Source organism: Nerophis lumbriciformis, linkage group LG02, assembly GCF_033978685.3.
Source record: "Nerophis lumbriciformis linkage group LG02, RoL_Nlum_v2.1, whole genome shotgun sequence".
Classification (NCBI taxonomy): domain Eukaryota; kingdom Metazoa; phylum Chordata; class Actinopteri; order Syngnathiformes; family Syngnathidae; genus Nerophis; species Nerophis lumbriciformis.
In genome coordinates, this window is record NC_084549.2 from 6,337,227 (window position 1) to 6,357,500 (window position 20,274).

Below are 20,274 nucleotides of genomic sequence, written 5' to 3' on the forward strand. Positions count from 1 at the left end.
TGTTATCAAGTTATGGTGTTTAAAGATAATACAGGCATGTTTAACACATATAGATTCCTTTCTTTCATGAAGACAAGAAGATAAGTTGGTGTATTACCTGATTCTGATGACTTGCATTGATTGGAATCAGACAGTGGTGCTAAAAACGTCCGCATTTTCGAATGGAGGAGAAAAAAAGTCCTCCTTTCTGTCCAATACCACATGCAAGTGGTTGGTTTTTGGCATCTTATTTGTCCAGCTTCTGTACTCCTTTGTATACACTTTACAAGAAATACATTGTCGGCAAACTCCGTAGCTTGCTAGCTTGTGCACGCCAGCTTTCCGAGACTCTTGTTTTGTTAGCGCAACTGTGCAACTGTGCAGTCGGTCTTTGGAGTTTTGACGACAGGTACGGCGCCAGAGTCTGTTGAAATAAAGTGTTTCTCGCCTTCCAGTCGGTAATTTTAATGAGCTGGCAGCAGCCAGCGTCATCTCAGAAGACCCTCGGGTGCCGTGAATGTCAATCAAGTGACGAAAGTGACGTCATAGTGAAGATTTATGATCGCTCATTTTTAGGACTATTTTTTGAATGCCTGGCTGGTGATCGACTGACACACCCTCCGAGATCGACCGGTAGCTCGCGATCGACGTAATGAGCACCCCTGGGTTAGAGTGTCCGCCCTGAGATCGGTAGGTCGCGAGTTCCAAATCTTCTATCCACTCATGATATGCAATGCAAAACAATAACAGTGCAATACTTGTTCATAACATGGTCACTACTGCCTAGTTTCTCCTGTTATATTCTTATTCTCATTGATGCTTTTTATTTTTATTCTATTGTAATATTTTTCTATTTTGTTTCCATTTATACCCCCATTATTTACTTTTTACTTTTTAAATTCGATCTCAATTTTGTACACCGCTGCTGGAATTTTAATTTTCCTGAGGGAACTCTCCTGAAGGAATCAATAAAGTACCGGTACTATCTATCTATATATCTATCTATCTATATCAGTGGTTCCTAATGTTGGAGGTACCGAACCCCACCAGTTTCATATGCGCATTCTCCGAACCCTTCTTTAGTGAAAAATAAAATTTTTTTTTTTTTTCAAATTCAAGACAAAGTTATATGTTTTTGGTAACACTTCAGTATGGGGAACATATTCTAAGTAACAAAGACTTAATTTAGAGTTATTTGGACACTAGGGGAACATATTCTAAGTAACAAAGACTTCATTTAGAGTTATTTGGACACTAGGGGAACATATTCTAAGTAGCAAAGACTTCATTTAGAGTTATTTGGACACTAGGGGAACATATTCTAAGTAACAAAGACTTAATTTAGAGTTTTTTGGACACTAGGGGAACATATTCTAAGTAACAAAGACTTAATTTAGAGTTATTTGGACACTAGGGGAACATATTCTAAGTAAGAAAGACTTAATTTAGAGTTATTTGGACACTAGGGGAACATATTCTAAGTAAGAAAGACTTTATTTAGAGTTATTTGGACACTAGGGGAACATATTCTAAGTAACAAAGATTCAATTTAGAGTTTTTTGGACACTAGGGGAACATATTCTAAGTAACAAAGACTTAATTTAGAGTTATTTGGACACTAGGGGAACATATTCTAAGTAACAAAGACTTACTTTAGAGTTATTTGGACACTAGGGGAACATATTCTAAGTAACAAAGACTTAATTTAGAGTTTTTTGGACACTAGGGGAACATATTCTAAGTAACAAAGACTTAATTTAGAGTTATTTGGACACTAGGGGAACATATTCGAAGTAAGAAAGACTTAATTTAGAGTTATTTGGACACTAGGGGAACATATTCTAAGTAAGAAAGACTTTATTTAGAGTTATTTGGACATTAGGGGAACATATTCTAAGTAACAAAGACTTAATTTAGAGTTTTTTGGACACTAGGGGAACATATTCTAAGTAACAAAGACTTAATTTAGAGTTATTTGGACACTAGGGGAACATATTCTATGTAAGAAAGACTTAATTTAGAGTTATTTGGACACTAGGGGAACATATTCTAAGTAACAAAGACTTAATTTAGAGTTATTTGGACACTAGGGGAACATATTCTAAGTAACAAAGATTCATTTTAGAGTTTTTTGAACACTAGGGGAACATATTCTAAGTAACAAAGACTTCATTTAGAGTTATTAGGACACTAGGGGAACATATTCTAAGTAACAAAGACTTCATTTAGAGTTATTTGGACACTAGGGGAACATTTTCTAAGTAACAAAGACTTCATTTAGAGTTTTTTGGACACTAAGAAAACATATTCTAAGTAACAAAGACTTCATTTAGAGTTTTTTGGACACTAGGGGAACATATTCTAAGTAACAAAGACTTAATTTAGAGTTATTTGGACACTAGGGGAACATTTTTTAAGTAACAAAGACTTAATTTAGAGTTATTTGGACACTAGGGGAACATATTCTAAGTAACAAAGACTTCATTTAGAGTTATTTGGACACTAGGGGAACATATTCTAAGTAACAAAGACTTCATTTAGAGTTATTTGGACACTAGGGGAACATATTCTAAGTACCGGTAACAAAGACTTAATTTAGAGTTTTTTGGACACTAGGGGAACATATTCTAAGTAACAAAGACTTAATTTAGAGTTATTTGGACACTAGGGGAACATATTCTAAGTAACAAAGACTTCCTTTAGAGTTATTTGGACACTAGGGGAACATATTCTAAGTAACAAAGACTTAATTTAGAGTTATTTGGACACTAGGGGAACATATTCTAAGTAAGAAAGACTTAATTTAGAGTTTTTTGGACACTAGGGGAACATATTCTAAGTAACAAAGACTTCATTTAGAGTTATTTGGACACTAGGGGAACATATTCTAAGTAACAAAGACTTCCTTTAGAGTTATTTGGACACTAGGGGAACATATTCTAAGTAACAAATACTACATTTAGAGTTTTTTGGACACTAGGGGAACATATTCTAAGTAACAAAGACTTAATTTAGAGTTTTTTGGACACTAGGGAACATATTCTAAGTAACAAAGACTTAATTTAGAGTTTTTTGGACACTAGGGGAACATATTCTAAGTAGCAAAGACTTAATTTAGAGTTTTTTGGACACTAGGGGAACATATTCTAAGTAACAAAGACTTACTTTAGAGTTATTTGGTTAGGGTTAGGGCCAGGGTTAGAGGGTTAGGGTTGTAATAAGGCCATGCCAAATAAGGCATTAATAAGTACTTAATAATGACTAGTTAAGAACCAATATGTTACTAATTTGCATGTTAATAAGCAATTAATTAATGGTGAATATGTTCCCCATACTAAAGTGTTACTATGTTCTTTTTACTGGTGCACAAAATGAACCGTGCATGAACATCACCTTGTTCAATCAACAAAACCAACACAGTGCATAAACTCACAACAAATTACACACCTGCAAATCAGTCTGACTTCTGCTGTTGTCGTATCTGTAATACGCTGATAGGGAGAAGTTTGTATTTACATGAGTCGGGTGTGTTTTGACCTACGCCAAACCCCTGAGCCCGACTCACCGAACCCCTAGGGTTCAATCGAACCCAGGTTAAGAACCACTGATCTATATGTTTGATGCCGTGACAAAGTAAACAAACAGGCCAACCTTGACCTGCCATCAGTGACATGTAGATCTGCATAGTTTTTGTGGAGATATTGAAGACACTGGGCTAATGGCAGCATGTACAAGTTGAACAATAGAGGTCCTAGAATTGACCCCTGTGGAACCCTACTACGCCTCATAGCCATTTGTTCTGGGACAGATACCATCTCCAACATAGAATCTCCTGTTCTCAAGATTGGACTTGAGTCAGTTTAGAGCAGTCCCAGAGACTCCCACCCGTCTGTGTTCAGGGCGGGTATCATTTGTCACCTTATTCAGAGCCGTCTGTGGTGTAGTGGCACCTAAGGCCCAATTTTACAGTATCAAACATATTGTTAGACAGGGAAATGTCACTGGAGACAACCTTTTCTAGGACTTTGCCCAGAAAATGGCAGGTTTGATATGTGGTATCAACACTACTCTTCTTTAAAAAAAAAAAGGGCCTGATGACAGCAGTTTTAAGGCCTTAGGAAATGTTCCAATCTGAGGTGAAATGTTACCTAGATTAGTGAATTGTGGCAACAAACCGCTCAGCCCAGACCTTGATGGACTCAGACTGCGGATGATCGCTTCGGCAGTTCTGTCGGCGACTGGTGTAAAATGTGCCAGCTCTCTAGCCGGCTGCAGAGGAGCAATGCTTATTTTGTATACGCTTTATTAACTCATTGTTTTGAGTAGTATGGGGCCATTTCATTCAATTGTTCTGTGTAAAAATGATACCGTATTTTTCGGACTATAAGTCGCAGTTTTTTTCATAGTTTGGCCGGGCTCCAGTGCCACTTATATATGTTTTTTTCCTTCTTTATTATGCATTTTCGGCAGGTGCGACTTATACTCCGGTGCGACTTATACTCCGAAAAATACGGTAAATAAAATATTCTTGTCTTAACTCTGGTCTTACAGATGCGCTTCACATACAGTACAGGCCAAAAGTTTGGACACACATTCTTCCATTCAATGCGTTTTCTTTATTTTCATGACTATTACCGTATTTTTCGGATTATAAATCGCTCCGGAGTATAAATCGCACCAGCCGAAAATGCATAATAAAGAAGGAAGAAAACATATATAAATCGCACTAGAGCAGGGGTGCTCACACTTTTTCTGCAGGCGAGCTACTTTTCAATTGATCAAGTCGTGGGGATCTACCTCATTCATATATATAATTTATATTTACTTATTTATGAAATATATGTTTTTGTTAATAAGTTAAAGGTGTTTAATGATAATGCAAGCATGTTTAACACATATAGTTAATATTGTTAATAAATTAAAGGTGTTTAATGATAATGCAATCATGTTTAACACATAGTTAATATTGTTAATAAATTAAAGGTGTTTAATGATAATACAAGAATGTTTAATACATATAGTTAATATTGTTAATACATTAAAGGTGTTTAATGATAATACAAGTATGTTTAATACATATAGTTAATATTGTTAACAAGTTAAAGGTGTTTAAAGATAATGCAAGCATGTTTAATACATATAGTTAATATTGTTAACAAGTTAAAGGTGTTTAAAGATAATGCAAGCATGTTTAATACATATAGTTAATATTGTTAACAAGTTAAAGGTGTTTAATGATAATACAAGCATGTTTAATACATATAGTTAATGTTATTAATAAGTTAAAGATGTTTAAAGATAATTCAAGCATGTTTAACACATATAGTTAATATTGTTAACAAGTTAAAGGTGTTTAATGATAATACAAGCATGTTTAACACATATAGTTAATATTGTTAACAAGTTAAAGGTGTTTAAAGATAATGCAAGCATGTTTAACACATATAGTTAATATTGTTAACAAGTTAAAGGTGTTTAAAGATAATGCAAGCATGTTTAATACATATAGTTAATATTGTTAACAAGTTAAAGGTGTTTAATGATAATACAAGCATGTTTAACACATATAGTTAATATTGTTAATAAGTTAAAGGTGTTTAAAGATAATTCAAGCATGTTTAACACATATAGTTAATATTGTTAACAAGTTAAGGTGTTTAAAGATAATACAGGCATGTTTAACACATATAGATTCCTTTCTTTCATGAAGACACAAATATAAGTTGGTGTATTACCTGATTCTGATGACTTGCATTGATTGGAATCAGACAGTGGTGCTAAAAACGTCCGCATTTTCGAATGGAAGAGAAAAAAGTCCTCCTTTCTGTCCAATACCACACGAAAGTGGTTGGTTTTTGGCATCTTATTTGTCCAGCTTCCGTACTCCTTTGTATACACTTTACAAGAAATAAATTGTCGGCAAACTCCGTAGCTTGCTAGCTTGTGCACGCCAGCTTTCTGAGACTCGTTTTGTTAGCGCAACTGTGCAGTCGGTCTTTGGAGTTTTGACGACAGGTACGGCGCCAGAGTCTGTTGAAATAAAGTGTTTCTCGCCTTCTAGTCGGTAATTTTAATGAGCTGGCAGCAGCCAGCGTCATCTCAGAAGACCCTCGGGTGCCGTGAATGTCAATCAGGTGACGAAAGTGACGTCATAGTGAAGATTTATGATCGCTCATTTTTAGGGCTATTTTTTGAATGCCTGGCTGGTGATCGACTGACACACCCTCCGAGATCGACCGGTAGCTCGCGATCGACGTAATGAGCACCCCTGCACTAGAGTATAGGTTGCATTTTTGGGGGGAAATTTATTTGATAAAATCCAACACCAAGAAAAAGCAATTTAAAATAAATAAAGAATAGTGAACAACAGGCTGAATAAGTGTACGTTATATGAGGCATAAATAACCAACTGAGAACATGCTGATATACGTCTAGTCTCTTACGTGAATGAGCTAAATAATATTATTTGATATTTTACGGTAATGTGTTAATAATTTCACACATATGTCGCTCCTGAGTATAAATCGCACCACCGGCCAAACTATGAAAAAAACTGCGATTTATAATCCGAAAAATACGGTACATTGAAGATTGTCACTAAAGGCATATTATGTCAGTGTGTTAAAATGCTACAATTAAACTAAAGCAGAAGGTGACTAAAGGTTACTTAGGTTATGGTTGAAAGAGATTAAAAAGGAACCCTAAATTGAATATTCTGGAAAAATAGGCCTCTTAAGTCCCACAAAACAGGATTTTAAAGCCAATTACTTTGCTTGTTTTGTTTTAACGCGTTTTCTTTATTTTCATGACTATTTACATTGTAGATTGTCACTGAAGGCATCCAAACTATAAATGAACACATGTGGAGTTATGTACTTAACAAAAAAAAAATGAAATAACTGAATTTTTTTTAATATTCTAGTTTCTTCAAAATAGCCACCCTTTGCTCTGATTACTGCTTTGCACACTCTTGGCATTCTCTCCATGAGCTTCATGCACACCTGTGAAGTGAAAACCATTTCAGGTGACCACCTCTTGAAGCTCATGGAGAGAATGCCAAGAGTGTACAAAGCAGTAACCAGAGCAAAGGTTGGCTATTTTGAAGAAACTAGAATATAAAACATGTTTTCAGTGATTTCACCTATCTTTGTTAAGTACATAACTCCACATGTGTTCATTCATAGTTTTGATGTGACAATCTACAATGTAAATAGTCATGAAAATAAAGAAAAGTGTGTCCAAACATTTGGCCTGTACTGTATGCCACTTTTTAATTTTCCTTGTTGGTGCAAAAAGGAGTTGACTTATGTTGGTAATCACTGAAAGTTTGATAACGAACTAATAAATAGTTAAAAAAACAAAACAAGCAATGTAATTGGCTCTAAAATCCTGTTTTGTGGGATTTAAGAGGCCTATTTTTCCAGAATAATCAATTTAGGGTTCCTTTTTAATCTCTTTCAAGCAGCCTTTAGTCACCTTCTGCTGTAGTTTTAATTGTAGCATTTTAACACACCGACATAATTGCTTCACAGTTGTTGTTTTTTTCCTCCATAGTAATCTACACCAAGATGCTTGTTGACTTCTACTTGCTGTTTCGCAATGTGTCACGGGTGTAAAATAATCCAAATAGCGGAACGTACCGTATCTGGTGCAAGTGCAGCGACCAGAACTGTTTTGTTGACTTTGCAACTACTGTCTTGAGTTGTTTAAAAGTCACGTTTTTATAAGTGCTCATACACCAATGATCAAAGTAGTAGATTAGAAATAAACTGGTTTTTGTATTAGAACAGTGGTTCTTAACCTGGGTTCGATGGAACCCTAGGGGTTCGGTGAGTCGGGCTCAGGGGTTCGGCGGAGGTCAAAACACACCCGACTCATCATGTAAATAAAAACTTCTCCCTATCGGCGTATTACGGATACGACAATAGCAGAAGTCAGACTGATTTGCAGGTGTGTAATTTGTTGTGAGTTTATGCACTGTGTTGGTTTTGTTGTTTGAACAAGGTGATGTTCATGCACGGTTCATTTTATGCACCAGTAAAAAAACATGGTAACACTTTAGTATGGGGAACATATTCACCATTAATTAGTTTCTTATTAACATGCAAATTAGTAACATATTGGCTCTTAACTAGTCATTATTAAGTACTTATTAATGCCTTATTTGGCATTGCCTTATTACAACCCTAACCCTCTAACCAAATAACTCTAAATGAAGTCTGTGTTACTTAGAATATGTTCCCCTAGTGTCCAAAAAACTCTAAATTGAGTCTTTGTTATTTAGAATATGTTCCCTTAGTGTCCAAAAAACTCTAAATTAAGTATTTGTTACTTAGAATATGTTCACGTAGTGTCCAAAAAAATCTAAATGACCTTAAATCTTTGTTACTTAGAATATGTTCCCCTAATGTCCAAAAAACTCTAAATGAAGTCTTTGTTACTTAGAATATGTTCCCTTAATGTCCAAATAACTCTAAATTAAGTCTTTGTTACTTAGAATATGTTCCCCTAGTGTCCAAAAAACTCTTAATGAAGTCTTTGTTACTTAGAATATGTTCCCCTAGTGTCCAAAAAACTCTAAATGAAGTCTTTGTTTTTTAGAATATGTTCCCTTAGTGTCCAAATAACTTTAAATTAAGTCTTTGTAACTTAGAATATGTTCCCTTAGTGTCCAAATAACTCTAAATTAAGTCTTTGTTACTTAGAATATGTTCCCCTAGCGTCCAAAAAACTCTAAATGAAGTCTTTGTTACTTAGAATATGTTCACCTAGTGTCCAAAAAAATCTAAATTACCGTAAGTCTTTGTTACTTAGAATATGTTCCCCCTAGTGTCCAAAAAAAATCAAAATTAAGTCTTTGTTACTTAGAATTTGTTCCCCTAAAGTCCAAAAAACTCTAAATTAAGTCTTTGTTACTTAGAATGTTCCCCCAGTGTCCAAAAAACTCTAAATTGAGTTTTTGTTACTTAGAATATGTTCCCCTAGTGTCCAAAAAACTTTAAATGAAGTCTTTGTTACTTAGATTATGTTCCCCTAGTGTCCAAAAAACTCTAAATGAAGTCTTTGTTACTTAAAATATGTTCCCCTACTGTCCAAAAAACTCTACATGAAGTCTTTGTTTCTTAGAATATGTTCCCCTAGTGTCCAAAAAACTCTTAATTAAGTCTTTGTTACTTAGAATATGTTCCCCTAGTGTCCAAAAAACTCTAAATTAAGTCTTTGTTACTTACAATATGTTCCCCTAATGTCCAAAAAACTCTAAATGAAGTCTTTGTTACTTAGAATGTTCCCTTAGTGTCCAAATAACTCTAAATTAAGTCTTTGTTACTTAGAATATGTTCCCCTAGTGTCCAAAAAACTCTAAATGAAGTCTTTGTTACTTAGAATATGTTCCCCTAGTGTCCAAAAAACTCTTAATTAAGTCCTTGTTACTTAGAATATGTTCCCCTAGTGTCCAAAAAACTCTAAATGAAGTCTTTGTTACTTAGAATATGTTCCCTTAGTGTCCAAATAACTTTAAATTAAGTCTTTGTTACTTAGAATATGTTCCCTTAGTGTCCAAAAAAATCTAAATTAAGTCTTTGTTACTTAGAATATGTTCCCCTAGTGTCCAAAAAAATCTAAATGAAGTCTTTGTTACTTAGAATATGTTCCCCTAGTGTCCAAACAACTTTAAATTAAGTCTTTGTTACTTAGAATATGTTCACCTAGTGTCCAAAAAAATCAAAATTAAGTCTTTGTTACTTAGAATATGTTCCCCTAGTGTCCAAAAAACTCTAAATGAAATCTTTGTTACTTAGAATATGTTCCCTTGTGTCCAAAAAACTCTAAATGAAGTCTTTGTTACTTAGAATATGTTCCCCTAGTGTCCAAATAACTCTAAATTAAGTCTTTGTTACTTAGAATATGTTCCCCTAGTGTCCAAATAACTCTAAATTAAGTCTTTACTTAGAATATGTTCCCCTAGTGTCCAAAAAACTCTAAATTAAGTCTTTGTTACTTAGAATATGTTCCCGTAATGTCCAAAAAACTCTAAATTAAGTCTTTGTTACTTAGAATATGTTCCCCATACTGAAGTGTTACCAAAAACATATAACTTTGTCTTGAATTAGAAAAAAAACAACATTTTATTCTTCACTAAAGAAGGGTTGGGTGAATGTGCATATGAAACTGGTGGGGTTCGGTACCTCCAACAAGGTTAAGAACCACTCTATTAGAATGTTAGTTTATCTCCAGTGCTGTTCTGTAGTGATTACAGTCTTTATGCATGTATTTGCTTCCACAGGTGTGCAGTATTTGAGGTGGAAGAAGAGCCCAGAAAGGACTTCCTATTGAAGCCGAGGGGTTCCCCTCCCCGGGCGCCCCCCGTTCAATGCCCCGTGAACGCCATGTGCCAAAGCTGGTGTGGTCTTAACACAGCTGTTTAAGACCAAGCCCGACCTCGTGCTTCTCCTCTCTCTTTATGATGAAGAAGGTCGCGGCGTGGTCGGCCGAGGACGTCGCCGACTGGCTGAGCAAAGAGGGCATGCCGGAGTACGTCGACACCCTGCGCCAAACGGACGGCGCCGGCTTGCTGCGGCTCACGCGGGCGCACTTCCAGACGCCGCCTCTCCTCCTGGTGTCCTCGGACGGGGGTCAGCAGCTGCTGGAGCGGCTGGAGACGCTGCGGATCGAGACCCACATAGAGGCGCATAAAAACGGCCACGCCAACGGCCACGCCGGCGGGCTGCCCAACGGCACGAGCGCGCCCTTGAGGAATGGCACGGTGGTGCGCTCCAAGGACTGCAGGGTGGAGATGGTGCACATCCCCATCCCTCCCATGGAAACTCTGCGCTCCTCCTTCCCGCCCGAGTGGGGCAAGACGGGCGTGGCGTTTCTCTACGCGGTGGTGTGCTTCGTCACCACCACCATCGTGATATCGGTCGTCCACGAGAGGGTGCCGCCGAAAGAGCACACCCCGCCGCTGCCCGATAAGTTCTTCGACCTGTTCGACCGGATAGAGTGGGCCTTCTCTATCTGCGAAATCAACGGCATGCTGCTGGTGGCGCTGTGGCTCATACAGTGGGCTCTCCTCAAGCACAGGTCTGCTTCATATTTTCCCTTTTTGAGCTACTTTTGTCTCTGCATGCATTGACTTTTTTCCCATTGTTTCCAGGTCAATCGTAGGCAGGCAGCACTTTAGTATGGGGAACATATTCACCATTAATTAGTTTCTTATTAACATGCAAATTAGTAACATATTGGCTCTTAACTAGTCATTATTAAGTACTTATTAATGCCTTATTTGGCATGGCCTTATTATAACCCTAACCCTCTAACCCTGGCCCTAACCCTAACCAAATAACTCTAAATTAAGTCTTTGTTACTTAGAATATGTTCCCCTAGTGTCCAAAAAACTCTAAATGAAGTCTTTGTTACTTAGAATATGTTCCCCTAGTGTCCAAAAAACTCTAAATGAAGTCTTTGTTACTTAGAATATGTTCCCCTAGTGTCCAAAAAACTCTAAATGAAGTCTTTGTTACTTAGAATATGTTCCCCTAGTGTCCAAAAAACTCTAAATGAAGTCTTTGTTACTTAGAATATGTTCCCCTAGTGTCCAAAAAACTCTAAATTGAGTCTTTGTTACTTAGAATATGTTCCCCTAGTGTCCAAAAAACTCTAAATTGAGTCTTTGTTACTTAGAATATGTTCCCCTAGTGTCCAAAAAACTCTAAATGAAGTCTTTGTTACTTAGAATATGTTCCCCTAGTGTCCAAAAAACTCTAAATTAAGTCTTTGTTACTTAGAATATGTTCCCCTAGTGTCCAAAAAACTCTAAATTGAGTCTTTGTTACTTAGAATATGTTCCCCTAGTGTCCAAAAAACTCTAAATTGAGTCTTTGTTACTTAGAATATGTTCCCCTAGTGTCCAAAAAACTCTAAATTGAGTCTTTGTTACTTAGGATATGTTCCCCTAGTGTCCAAAAAACTCTAAATTGAGTCTTTGTTACTTAGAATATGTTCCCCTAGTGTCCAAAAAACTCTAAATTGAGTCTTTGTTACTTAGAATATGTTCCCCTAGTGTCCAAAAAACTCTAAATTGAGTCTTTGTTTCTTAGAATATGTTCCCCTAGTGTCCAAAAAACTCTAAATTGAGTCTTTGTTTCTTAGAATATGTTCCCCTAGTGTCCAAAAAACTCTAAATTGAGTCTTTGTTACTTAGAATATGTTCCCCTAGTGTCCAAAACACTCTAAATGAAGTCTTTGTTACTTAGAATATGTTCCCCTAGTGTCCAAAAAACTCTAAATTGAGTCTTTGTTACTTAGAATATGTTCCCCTAGTGTCCAAAAAACTCTAAATTGAGTCTTTGTTACTTAGAATATGTTCCCCTAGTGTCCAAAAAACTCTAAATTAAGTCTTTGTTACTTAGAATATGTTCCCCTAGTGTCCAAAAAACTCTAAATTGAGTCTTTGTTACTTAGAATGTTCCCCTAGTGTCCAAAAAACTCTAAATGAAGTCTTTGTTACTTAGAATATGTTCCCCTAGTGTCCAAAAAACTCTAAATGAAGTCTTTGTTACTTAGAATATGTTCCCCTAGTGTCCAAAAAACTCTAAATGAAGTCTTTGTTACTTAGAATATGTTCCCCTAGTGTCCAAAAAACTCTAAATTGAGTCTTTGTTACTTAGAATATGTTCCCCTAGTGTCCAAAAAACTCTAAATTAAGTCTTTGTTACTTAGAATATGTTCCCCTAGTGTCCAAAAAACTCTAAATTGAGTCTTTGTTACTTAGAATATGTTCCCCTAGTGTCCAAAAAACTCTAAATTGAGTCTTTGTTACTTAGAATATGTTCCCCTAGTGTCCAAAAAACTCTAAATGAAGTCTTTGTTACTTAGAATATGTTCCCCTAGTGTCCAAAAAACTCTAAATTAAGTCTTTGTTACTTAGAATATGTTCCCCTAGTGTCCAAAAAACTCTAAATTGAGTCTTTGTTACTTAGAATATGTTCCCCTAGTGTCCAAAAAACTCTAAATTAAGTCTTTGTTACTTAGAATATGTTCCCCTAGTGTCCAAAAAACTCTAAATTGAGTCTTTGTTACTTAGAATATGTTCCCCTAGTGTCCAAAAAACTCTAAATTGAGTCTTTGTTACTTAGAATATGTTCCCCTAGTGTCCAAAAAACTCTAAATTGAGTCTTTGTTACTTAGAATATGTTCCCCTAGTGTCCAAATAACTAAATGAAGTCTTTGTTACTTAGAATATGTTCACCTAGTGTCCAAAAAAATCTAAATTACCGTAAGTCTTTGTTACTTAGAATATGTTCCCCCTAGTGTCCAAAAAAAATCAAAATTAAGTCTTTGTTACTTAGAATTTGTTCCCCTAAAGTCCAAAAAACTCTAAATTAAGTCTTTGTTACTTAGATTATGTTCCCCTAGTGTCCAAAAAACACTAAATTGAGTCTTTGTTACTTAGAATATGTACCCCTAGTGTCCAAAAAACTCTAAATTAAGTCTTTGTTTCTTAGAATGTTCCCCTAGTGTCCAAAAAACTCTAAATTGAGTCTTTGTTACTTAGAATATCTTCCCCTAGTGTCCAAAAAACTCTAAATGAAGTCTTTGTTACTTAGAATATGTTCCCCTAGTGTCCAAAAAACTCTAAATTGAGTCTTTGTTACTTAGAATATGTTCCCCTAGTGTCCAAAAAACTCTAAATTGAGTCTTTGTTACTTAGAATATGTTCCCCTAGTGTCCAAATAACTAAATGAAGTCTTTGTTACTTAGAATATGTTCACCTAGTGTCCAAAAAAATCTAAATTACCGTAAGTCTTTGTTACTTAGAATATGTTCCCCCTAGTGTCCAAAAAAAATCAAAATTAAGTCTTTGTTACTTAGAATTTGTTCCCCTAAAGTCCAAAAAACTCTAAATTAAGTCTTTGTTACTTAGATTATGTTCCCCTAGTTTCCAAAAAACACTAAATTGAGTCTTTGTTACTTAGAATATGTACCCCTAGTGTCCAAAAAACTCTAAATTAAGTCTTTGTTTCTTAGAATGTTCCCCTAGTGTCCAAAAAACTCTAAATTGAGTCTTTGTTACTTAGAATATGTTCCCCTAGTGTCCAAAAAACTCTAAATTAAGTCTTTGTTACTTAGAATATGTTCCCCTAGTGTCCAAAAAACTCTAAATTGAGTCTTTGTTACTTAGAATGTTCCCCTAGTGTCCAAAAAACTCTAAATGAAGTCTTTGTTACTTAGAATATGTTCCCCTAGTGTCCAAAAAACTCTAAATGAAGTCTTTGTTACTTAGAATATGTTCCCCTAGTGTCCAAAAAACTCTAAATGAAGTCTTTGTTACTTAGAATATGTTCCCCTAGTGTCCAAAAAACTCTAAATTGAGTCTTTGTTACTTAGAATATGTTCCCCTAGTGTCCAAAAAACTCTAAATTAAGTCTTTGTTACTTAGAATATGTTCCCCTAGTGTCCAAAAAACTCTAAATTGAGTCTTTGTTACTTAGAATATGTTCCCCTAGTGTCCAAAAAACTCTAAATTGAGTCTTTGTTACTTAGAATATGTTCCCCTAGTGTCCAAAAAACTCTAAATGAAGTCTTTGTTACTTAGAATATGTTCCCCTAGTGTCCAAAAAACTCTAAATTAAGTCTTTGTTACTTAGAATATGTTCCCCTAGTGTCCAAAAAACTCTAAATTGAGTCTTTGTTACTTAGAATATGTTCCCCTAGTGTCCAAAAAACTCTAAATTAAGTCTTTGTTACTTAGAATATGTTCCCCTAGTGTCCAAAAAACTCTAAATTGAGTCTTTGTTACTTAGAATATGTTCCCCTAGTGTCCAAAAAACTCTAAATTGAGTCTTTGTTACTTAGAATATGTTCCCCTAGTGTCCAAAAAACTCTAAATTGAGTCTTTGTTACTTAGAATATGTTCCCCTAGTGTCCAAATAACTAAATGAAGTCTTTGTTACTTAGAATATGTTCACCTAGTGTCCAAAAAAATCTAAATTACCGTAAGTCTTTGTTACTTAGAATATGTTCCCCCTAGTGTCCAAAAAAAATCAAAATTAAGTCTTTGTTACTTAGAATTTGTTCCCCTAAAGTCCAAAAAACTCTAAATTAAGTCTTTGTTACTTAGATTATGTTCCCCTAGTGTCCAAAAAACACTAAATTGAGTCTTTGTTACTTAGAATATGTACCCCTAGTGTCCAAAAAACTCTAAATTAAGTCTTTGTTTCTTAGAATGTTCCCCTAGTGTCCAAAAAACTCTAAATTGAGTCTTTGTTACTTAGAATATGTTCCCCTAGTGTCCAAAAAACTCTAAATGAAGTCTTTGTTACTTAGAATATGTTCCCCTAGTGTCCAAAAAACTCTAAATTGAGTCTTTGTTACTTAGAATATGTTCCCCTAGTGTCCAAAAAACTCTAAATTGAGTCTTTGTTACTTAGAATATGTTCCCCTAGTGTCCAAATAACTAAATGAAGTCTTTGTTACTTAGAATATGTTCACCTAGTGTCCAAAAAAATCTAAATTACCGTAAGTCTTTGTTACTTAGAATATGTTCCCCCTAGTGTCCAAAAAAAATCAAAATTAAGTCTTTGTTACTTAGAATTTGTTCCCCTAAAGTCCAAAAAACTCTAAATTAAGTCTTTGTTACTTAGATTATGTTCCCCTAGTTTCCAAAAAACACTAAATTGAGTCTTTGTTACTTAGAATATGTACCCCTAGTGTCCAAAAAACTCTAAATTAAGTCTTTGTTTCTTAGAATGTTCCCCTAGTGTCCAAAAAACTCTAAATTGAGTCTTTGTTACTTAGAATATGTTCCCCTAGTGTCCAAAAAACTCTAAATGAAGTCTTTGTTACTTAGAATATGTTCCCCCTACTTTTGTCTCTGCATGCATTGACTTTTTTCCCATTGTTTCCAGGTCAATCGTAGGCAGGCGGTTCTTCTTCATTGTGGGTACGCTGTATTTGTACCGGTGTATTACAATGTACATCACCACTCTGCCCGTTCCCGGGATGCACTTCAAATGCTCTCCAAAGGTACAGTGCACACTACATCAGGACTATTCCACGACATTTTAAGATTGCTAAGGAGTGAAGCGCTAGGAAAGACTTGATTTATCCCACCATGGGGAAATTACGTGGTTGCAGTGCAGATATACAACAAAAAATCAGGTATAAAACAGATTAAAAACAAGAGGGAAATATTAAAGAACAAAAAGGATGTACCGTATTTTTTGGAGTATAAGTCACTCCGCAGTATAAGTCGCACCGGCCAAAAATGCAGAATAAAGAAGGGAAAAAACATATATAAGTCGCACTGGAGTATAAGTCGCATTTTTTGGGGAAATTTGTTTGATAAAACCCAACACCAAGAATAGACATTTGAAAGGCAATTTAAAATAAATTAAAGCTGCAAGCAGCGATGGACGGGACCGACTTTGACGGCACATAACATCCAAACCGGAGCAGTAATTAAAACTCTTTGGTCAACTTTTAATCAGAAGGGTTCAATCTCTCTCCTGTGCGAGTTTGAAGCCGACACGACAAACGCGCTCAGAGGAGATAATGTTTGAAAAAAGGTGACTGGTTTTTACAAAACTTTTGTTTTGAAGGGGGAATTGCAAACTTCCTGTTGATTTTTGCTGGGGGTTGTCAATGAATGAAATGTAGGTCTATGTGAGACCTACGTAGAGGTTTTTGTTTCATGTCTCTTCCTACTGGAAGTTACAGGCAGTTTTGTCTGAGTTTTCTTCCTAGGGGCGCTAGAGCGCAATTTTGAGTTTAGGGTTTTTTTTTTTTTATTAGATCGCAATTTTTGCCAGTCCTGATGTGTGTGTCCAATTTGGTGAGTTTTGAAGCATGTTAAGGGAGTCAAATTACAGCTCAAAGAGGCAAAATTGACTGTTTTTACTAACTTTTTGTTTTGAAGGGGGAATTGCCAACTTCCTCTTGATTCTTGCTGAAGGATGTTAATGTATGAAATGTAGGTCTAAGGCAGACCTACATAGAGGTTTTTGTTTCATGTCTCTACGACATTCCTACCGGAAGTTACAAGCAGTTTTGTCTGTGTTTTTTCCTAGGGGGCGCTAGAGCGCAATTTTGAGTTTTGGAGTTTGGTTTTTTGATTGGATGGCAATTTTCGCCAGTCCTGATGTGTGTGTCAAATATGGTGAGTTTTGAAGCATGTTAAGGGGATCAAATTACAGCTCAAAGAGGCGGCGGAATAATAATAATAAAACCTTACAAATACAATAGGGTCCTCTGTCCCAAAGTGACATTGCGGTCCCTAATAAAGAATAGTGAACAACAGGCTGAATAAGTGTACGTTATATGAGGCATAAATAACCAACTGGTATGTTAACGTAACATATTATGGTAAGAGTCATTCAAATAACTATAACATATAGAAGATGCTATACGGTTACCAAACAATCTGTCACACCAACGGCAGTGACTAGGATGGCGGAAGCGGGGATCGAACCTGCAACCCTCAAGTTTCTGGCACGGCCACTCTACCAACCGAGCTATAATTTCTCAACATATTTTTTGTGGCCCGTATTCGCATTTTCTCTTTCTTTGTGGCTTGTAGCTTTAACGTAGGCTACAAATGTGTCCCGTGAAAAACCGTCCGACCGGAACTCTCTAATAACTAAAGTTCCTTGAGTGAATAATGTAAACTCACTACACCGGTAGTTTTTAGTGCTTTCATGGTGAGTTTACTGACAGATATAAGTAAGGACTTTACACTACTTTATATTAGAAATGGCAACAGCGGAGGATGAATGTCCCATAACAAGAAGATAGAGAAATAGAAGAAGCTTATTGACTACGGTGTCCGCACCGACTACAAAGGCGGACCCGCGCACATTTTCAGGACTTATGCAGATCCCAAATACAGATCAGAAAGTACGAAAAGTTGCTTTTGCATAATATTGCGGAACAAAACGCCAGATAATATGTCTTACCTTAAACACACACCATACTAATGTTGAAGCACAGTACAATCCATCAAGCGGTGCGGCTTCATAGCTTACCAAAGTCCTACTAAAACATTTTGATAGATTTTTGAGCGCCGTGTATGTTCTATATTTTCAATGGAACATATAAAATGTTGGTGTTGTTTACTTGAGTCATATTGCAGTCTACACATACCGTATTTTTCGGATTATAAGTCGCAGTTTTTTTTCATAGTTTGGCCGGGGGTGCGACTTATACTCAGGAGCGACTTATGTGTGAAATTATTAACACATTAGCGTAAAATATCAAATAATATTATTTATCTCATTCACGTAAGAGACTAGATGTATAAGATTTCATGGGATTTAGCGATTAGGAGTGACAGATTGTTTGGTAAACGTATAGCATGTTCTATATGTTATAGTTATTTGAATGACTCTTACCATAATATGTTACGTTAATATACCAGTTGGTTATTTATGCCTCATATAACGTACACTTATTCAGCCTGTTGTTCACTATTCTTGATTTATTTTAAATTGCCTTTCAAATGTCTATTCTTGGTGTTGGCTTTTATCAAATACATTTCCCCAAAACATGTGACTTATACTCCAGTGCGACTTATATGTTTTTTTCCTTCTTTATTATGCATTTTCGGCCGGTGCGACTTATACTCCGGAGCGACTTATACTCCGAAAAATACGGTAGCTCTTATTGTGTGACTGCCATCATATTGCATACCTGCCAACTACTCCGGTTTTCCCGTAATTAGTACGGTTTTCATCAACCTATTCCGGGTTACGGTTGCAGTGATAAAAAATACGGTTTTTCATTAATTAAAAAATTTTTTTTTTTTTAAGTTTTATTCACGAAATCGCGTAACAACAATGACAATCGACACTGCTTCCCGTAACTTCCTATCGAGCCATTCCGAATGCCATGCGCGAGGCTATTTATAGCAACGCTGCCAAGCACGAGGCACCTGTTGCCCATTGTTTCCAAACGAGCGAACGATCATGGAATCAGCCGGAGAAAAATCGCAAACGAGTCTTAAACCGAAAAGAAAACTGCAGTCATTCCGTGAAGAATATTCAAAAGCCTATCCGGGAATAATTATCCGTTCCAAAAAGGGTGACAACTACGCAAATTGCACCTTGTGCAGACAAGATTTTTCGATTGGACACGGAGGAATTAGCGATGTAAAAGACCACGTTGGGACAAAAAAACACAAGTCTAATGCCGTTGCTAGCGAGAAAGGTATCCTCACTTGCTTATTAGCAAGGATGAAAAGAAAGAACTTGAGGAAGAATTCATCACCTTCCAGTGTGATCCTCTACCCCTGCAGATCAATCTGATAGAATACATTTGGATTTTAGCCACAAAAAGGTAATGACACCAATGTTATCTATTGGAATTGTTTAGTACTGTTATACTGTTAAAAGTGTTTATACTATTTATGCTTTCAAGTCCAAGTTGAAGAAATCTTGTTAAATGTTGACAGCATAACTACCAAAATACAGAAGTATGTCCTTAATATTTTTGCAGTGCTATTTCTGTTGAAAAGTTCAAATGATTACATTAGAGATGTGATGTGCCACTTTTCAAGTGTCTGATGGCTTAAATTAATTTTCATTAATTTTTCATATTTTGAATTCTTTTGAAAGGCTTACAAAAATCTACATTTGAATTGTAATTCCATGCTATTGACAGGACTATTAATTTTAATGAAGTTAGCTTACCATGTTTACAGTATGATAATTGTGATAGAAATGTAAATTTTAGGCACAGAATATTTTTTACAATTGAACAAGGCAGTAGATTATACAAGCTTGGACAGAAAGTTAATAATGACACCAATTTTTTTTTTTTATGGAATTGTTTAGTACTGTTTTACTGTAAAAAGTGTTTATACTTTCAATTAACAAATTGAAGTCTTGTGAAAGGTTGACAGGATAACTGGCATTAACTGTCAAAATAATTTCAAACTATTGAAGTTAGCTTACAGAATAAACATGTCAATCAACCCATATGATTTTTGCTGTAATATTTTTGTTTTGAAAAGTCACTGTGACTGATAGAAAACTGATGGTTTTAGCAACATTTTAACCTGTCTGAATGCTAATGATCATTTTGCGTCGGGGGGCGAGGACTTTGTCCTGGACCTACCGGGGCCTGCGGCCCCTGGACCTTGGCTACTAGGTTTTTCTGATTTCAAAAGTTGGCAGGTATGATATTGCAGTCCACACATATCTCTTATGTGTGACTGCCATCTACTGGTCACACTCATCATTTCACCATTTACCAAATAAAATAGCTTCGAGGTCGGCAAGCACAACCAAAATTATTCCG

At 35.8% G+C, this 20,274-nt stretch overlaps 1 protein-coding gene across 1 annotated transcript in view; it reads left to right on the forward strand.

Annotated features, from left to right (window-relative positions):
* The window catches only part of sgms1a (sphingomyelin synthase 1a), an 88,226-nt gene that overhangs the window by 50,260 nt on the left and 17,692 nt on the right, over positions 1-20,274 (forward strand). Inside the window, exons 2-3 of the mRNA XM_061934145.1 lie at positions 10,265-11,061; positions 15,888-16,005. Of these exons, the coding sequence (XP_061790129.1) occupies positions 10,442-11,061; positions 15,888-16,005 (738 nt within the window). The 5' untranslated portion in view covers positions 10,265-10,441. The remainder of the gene's footprint in view (positions 1-10,264; positions 11,062-15,887; positions 16,006-20,274) is intronic.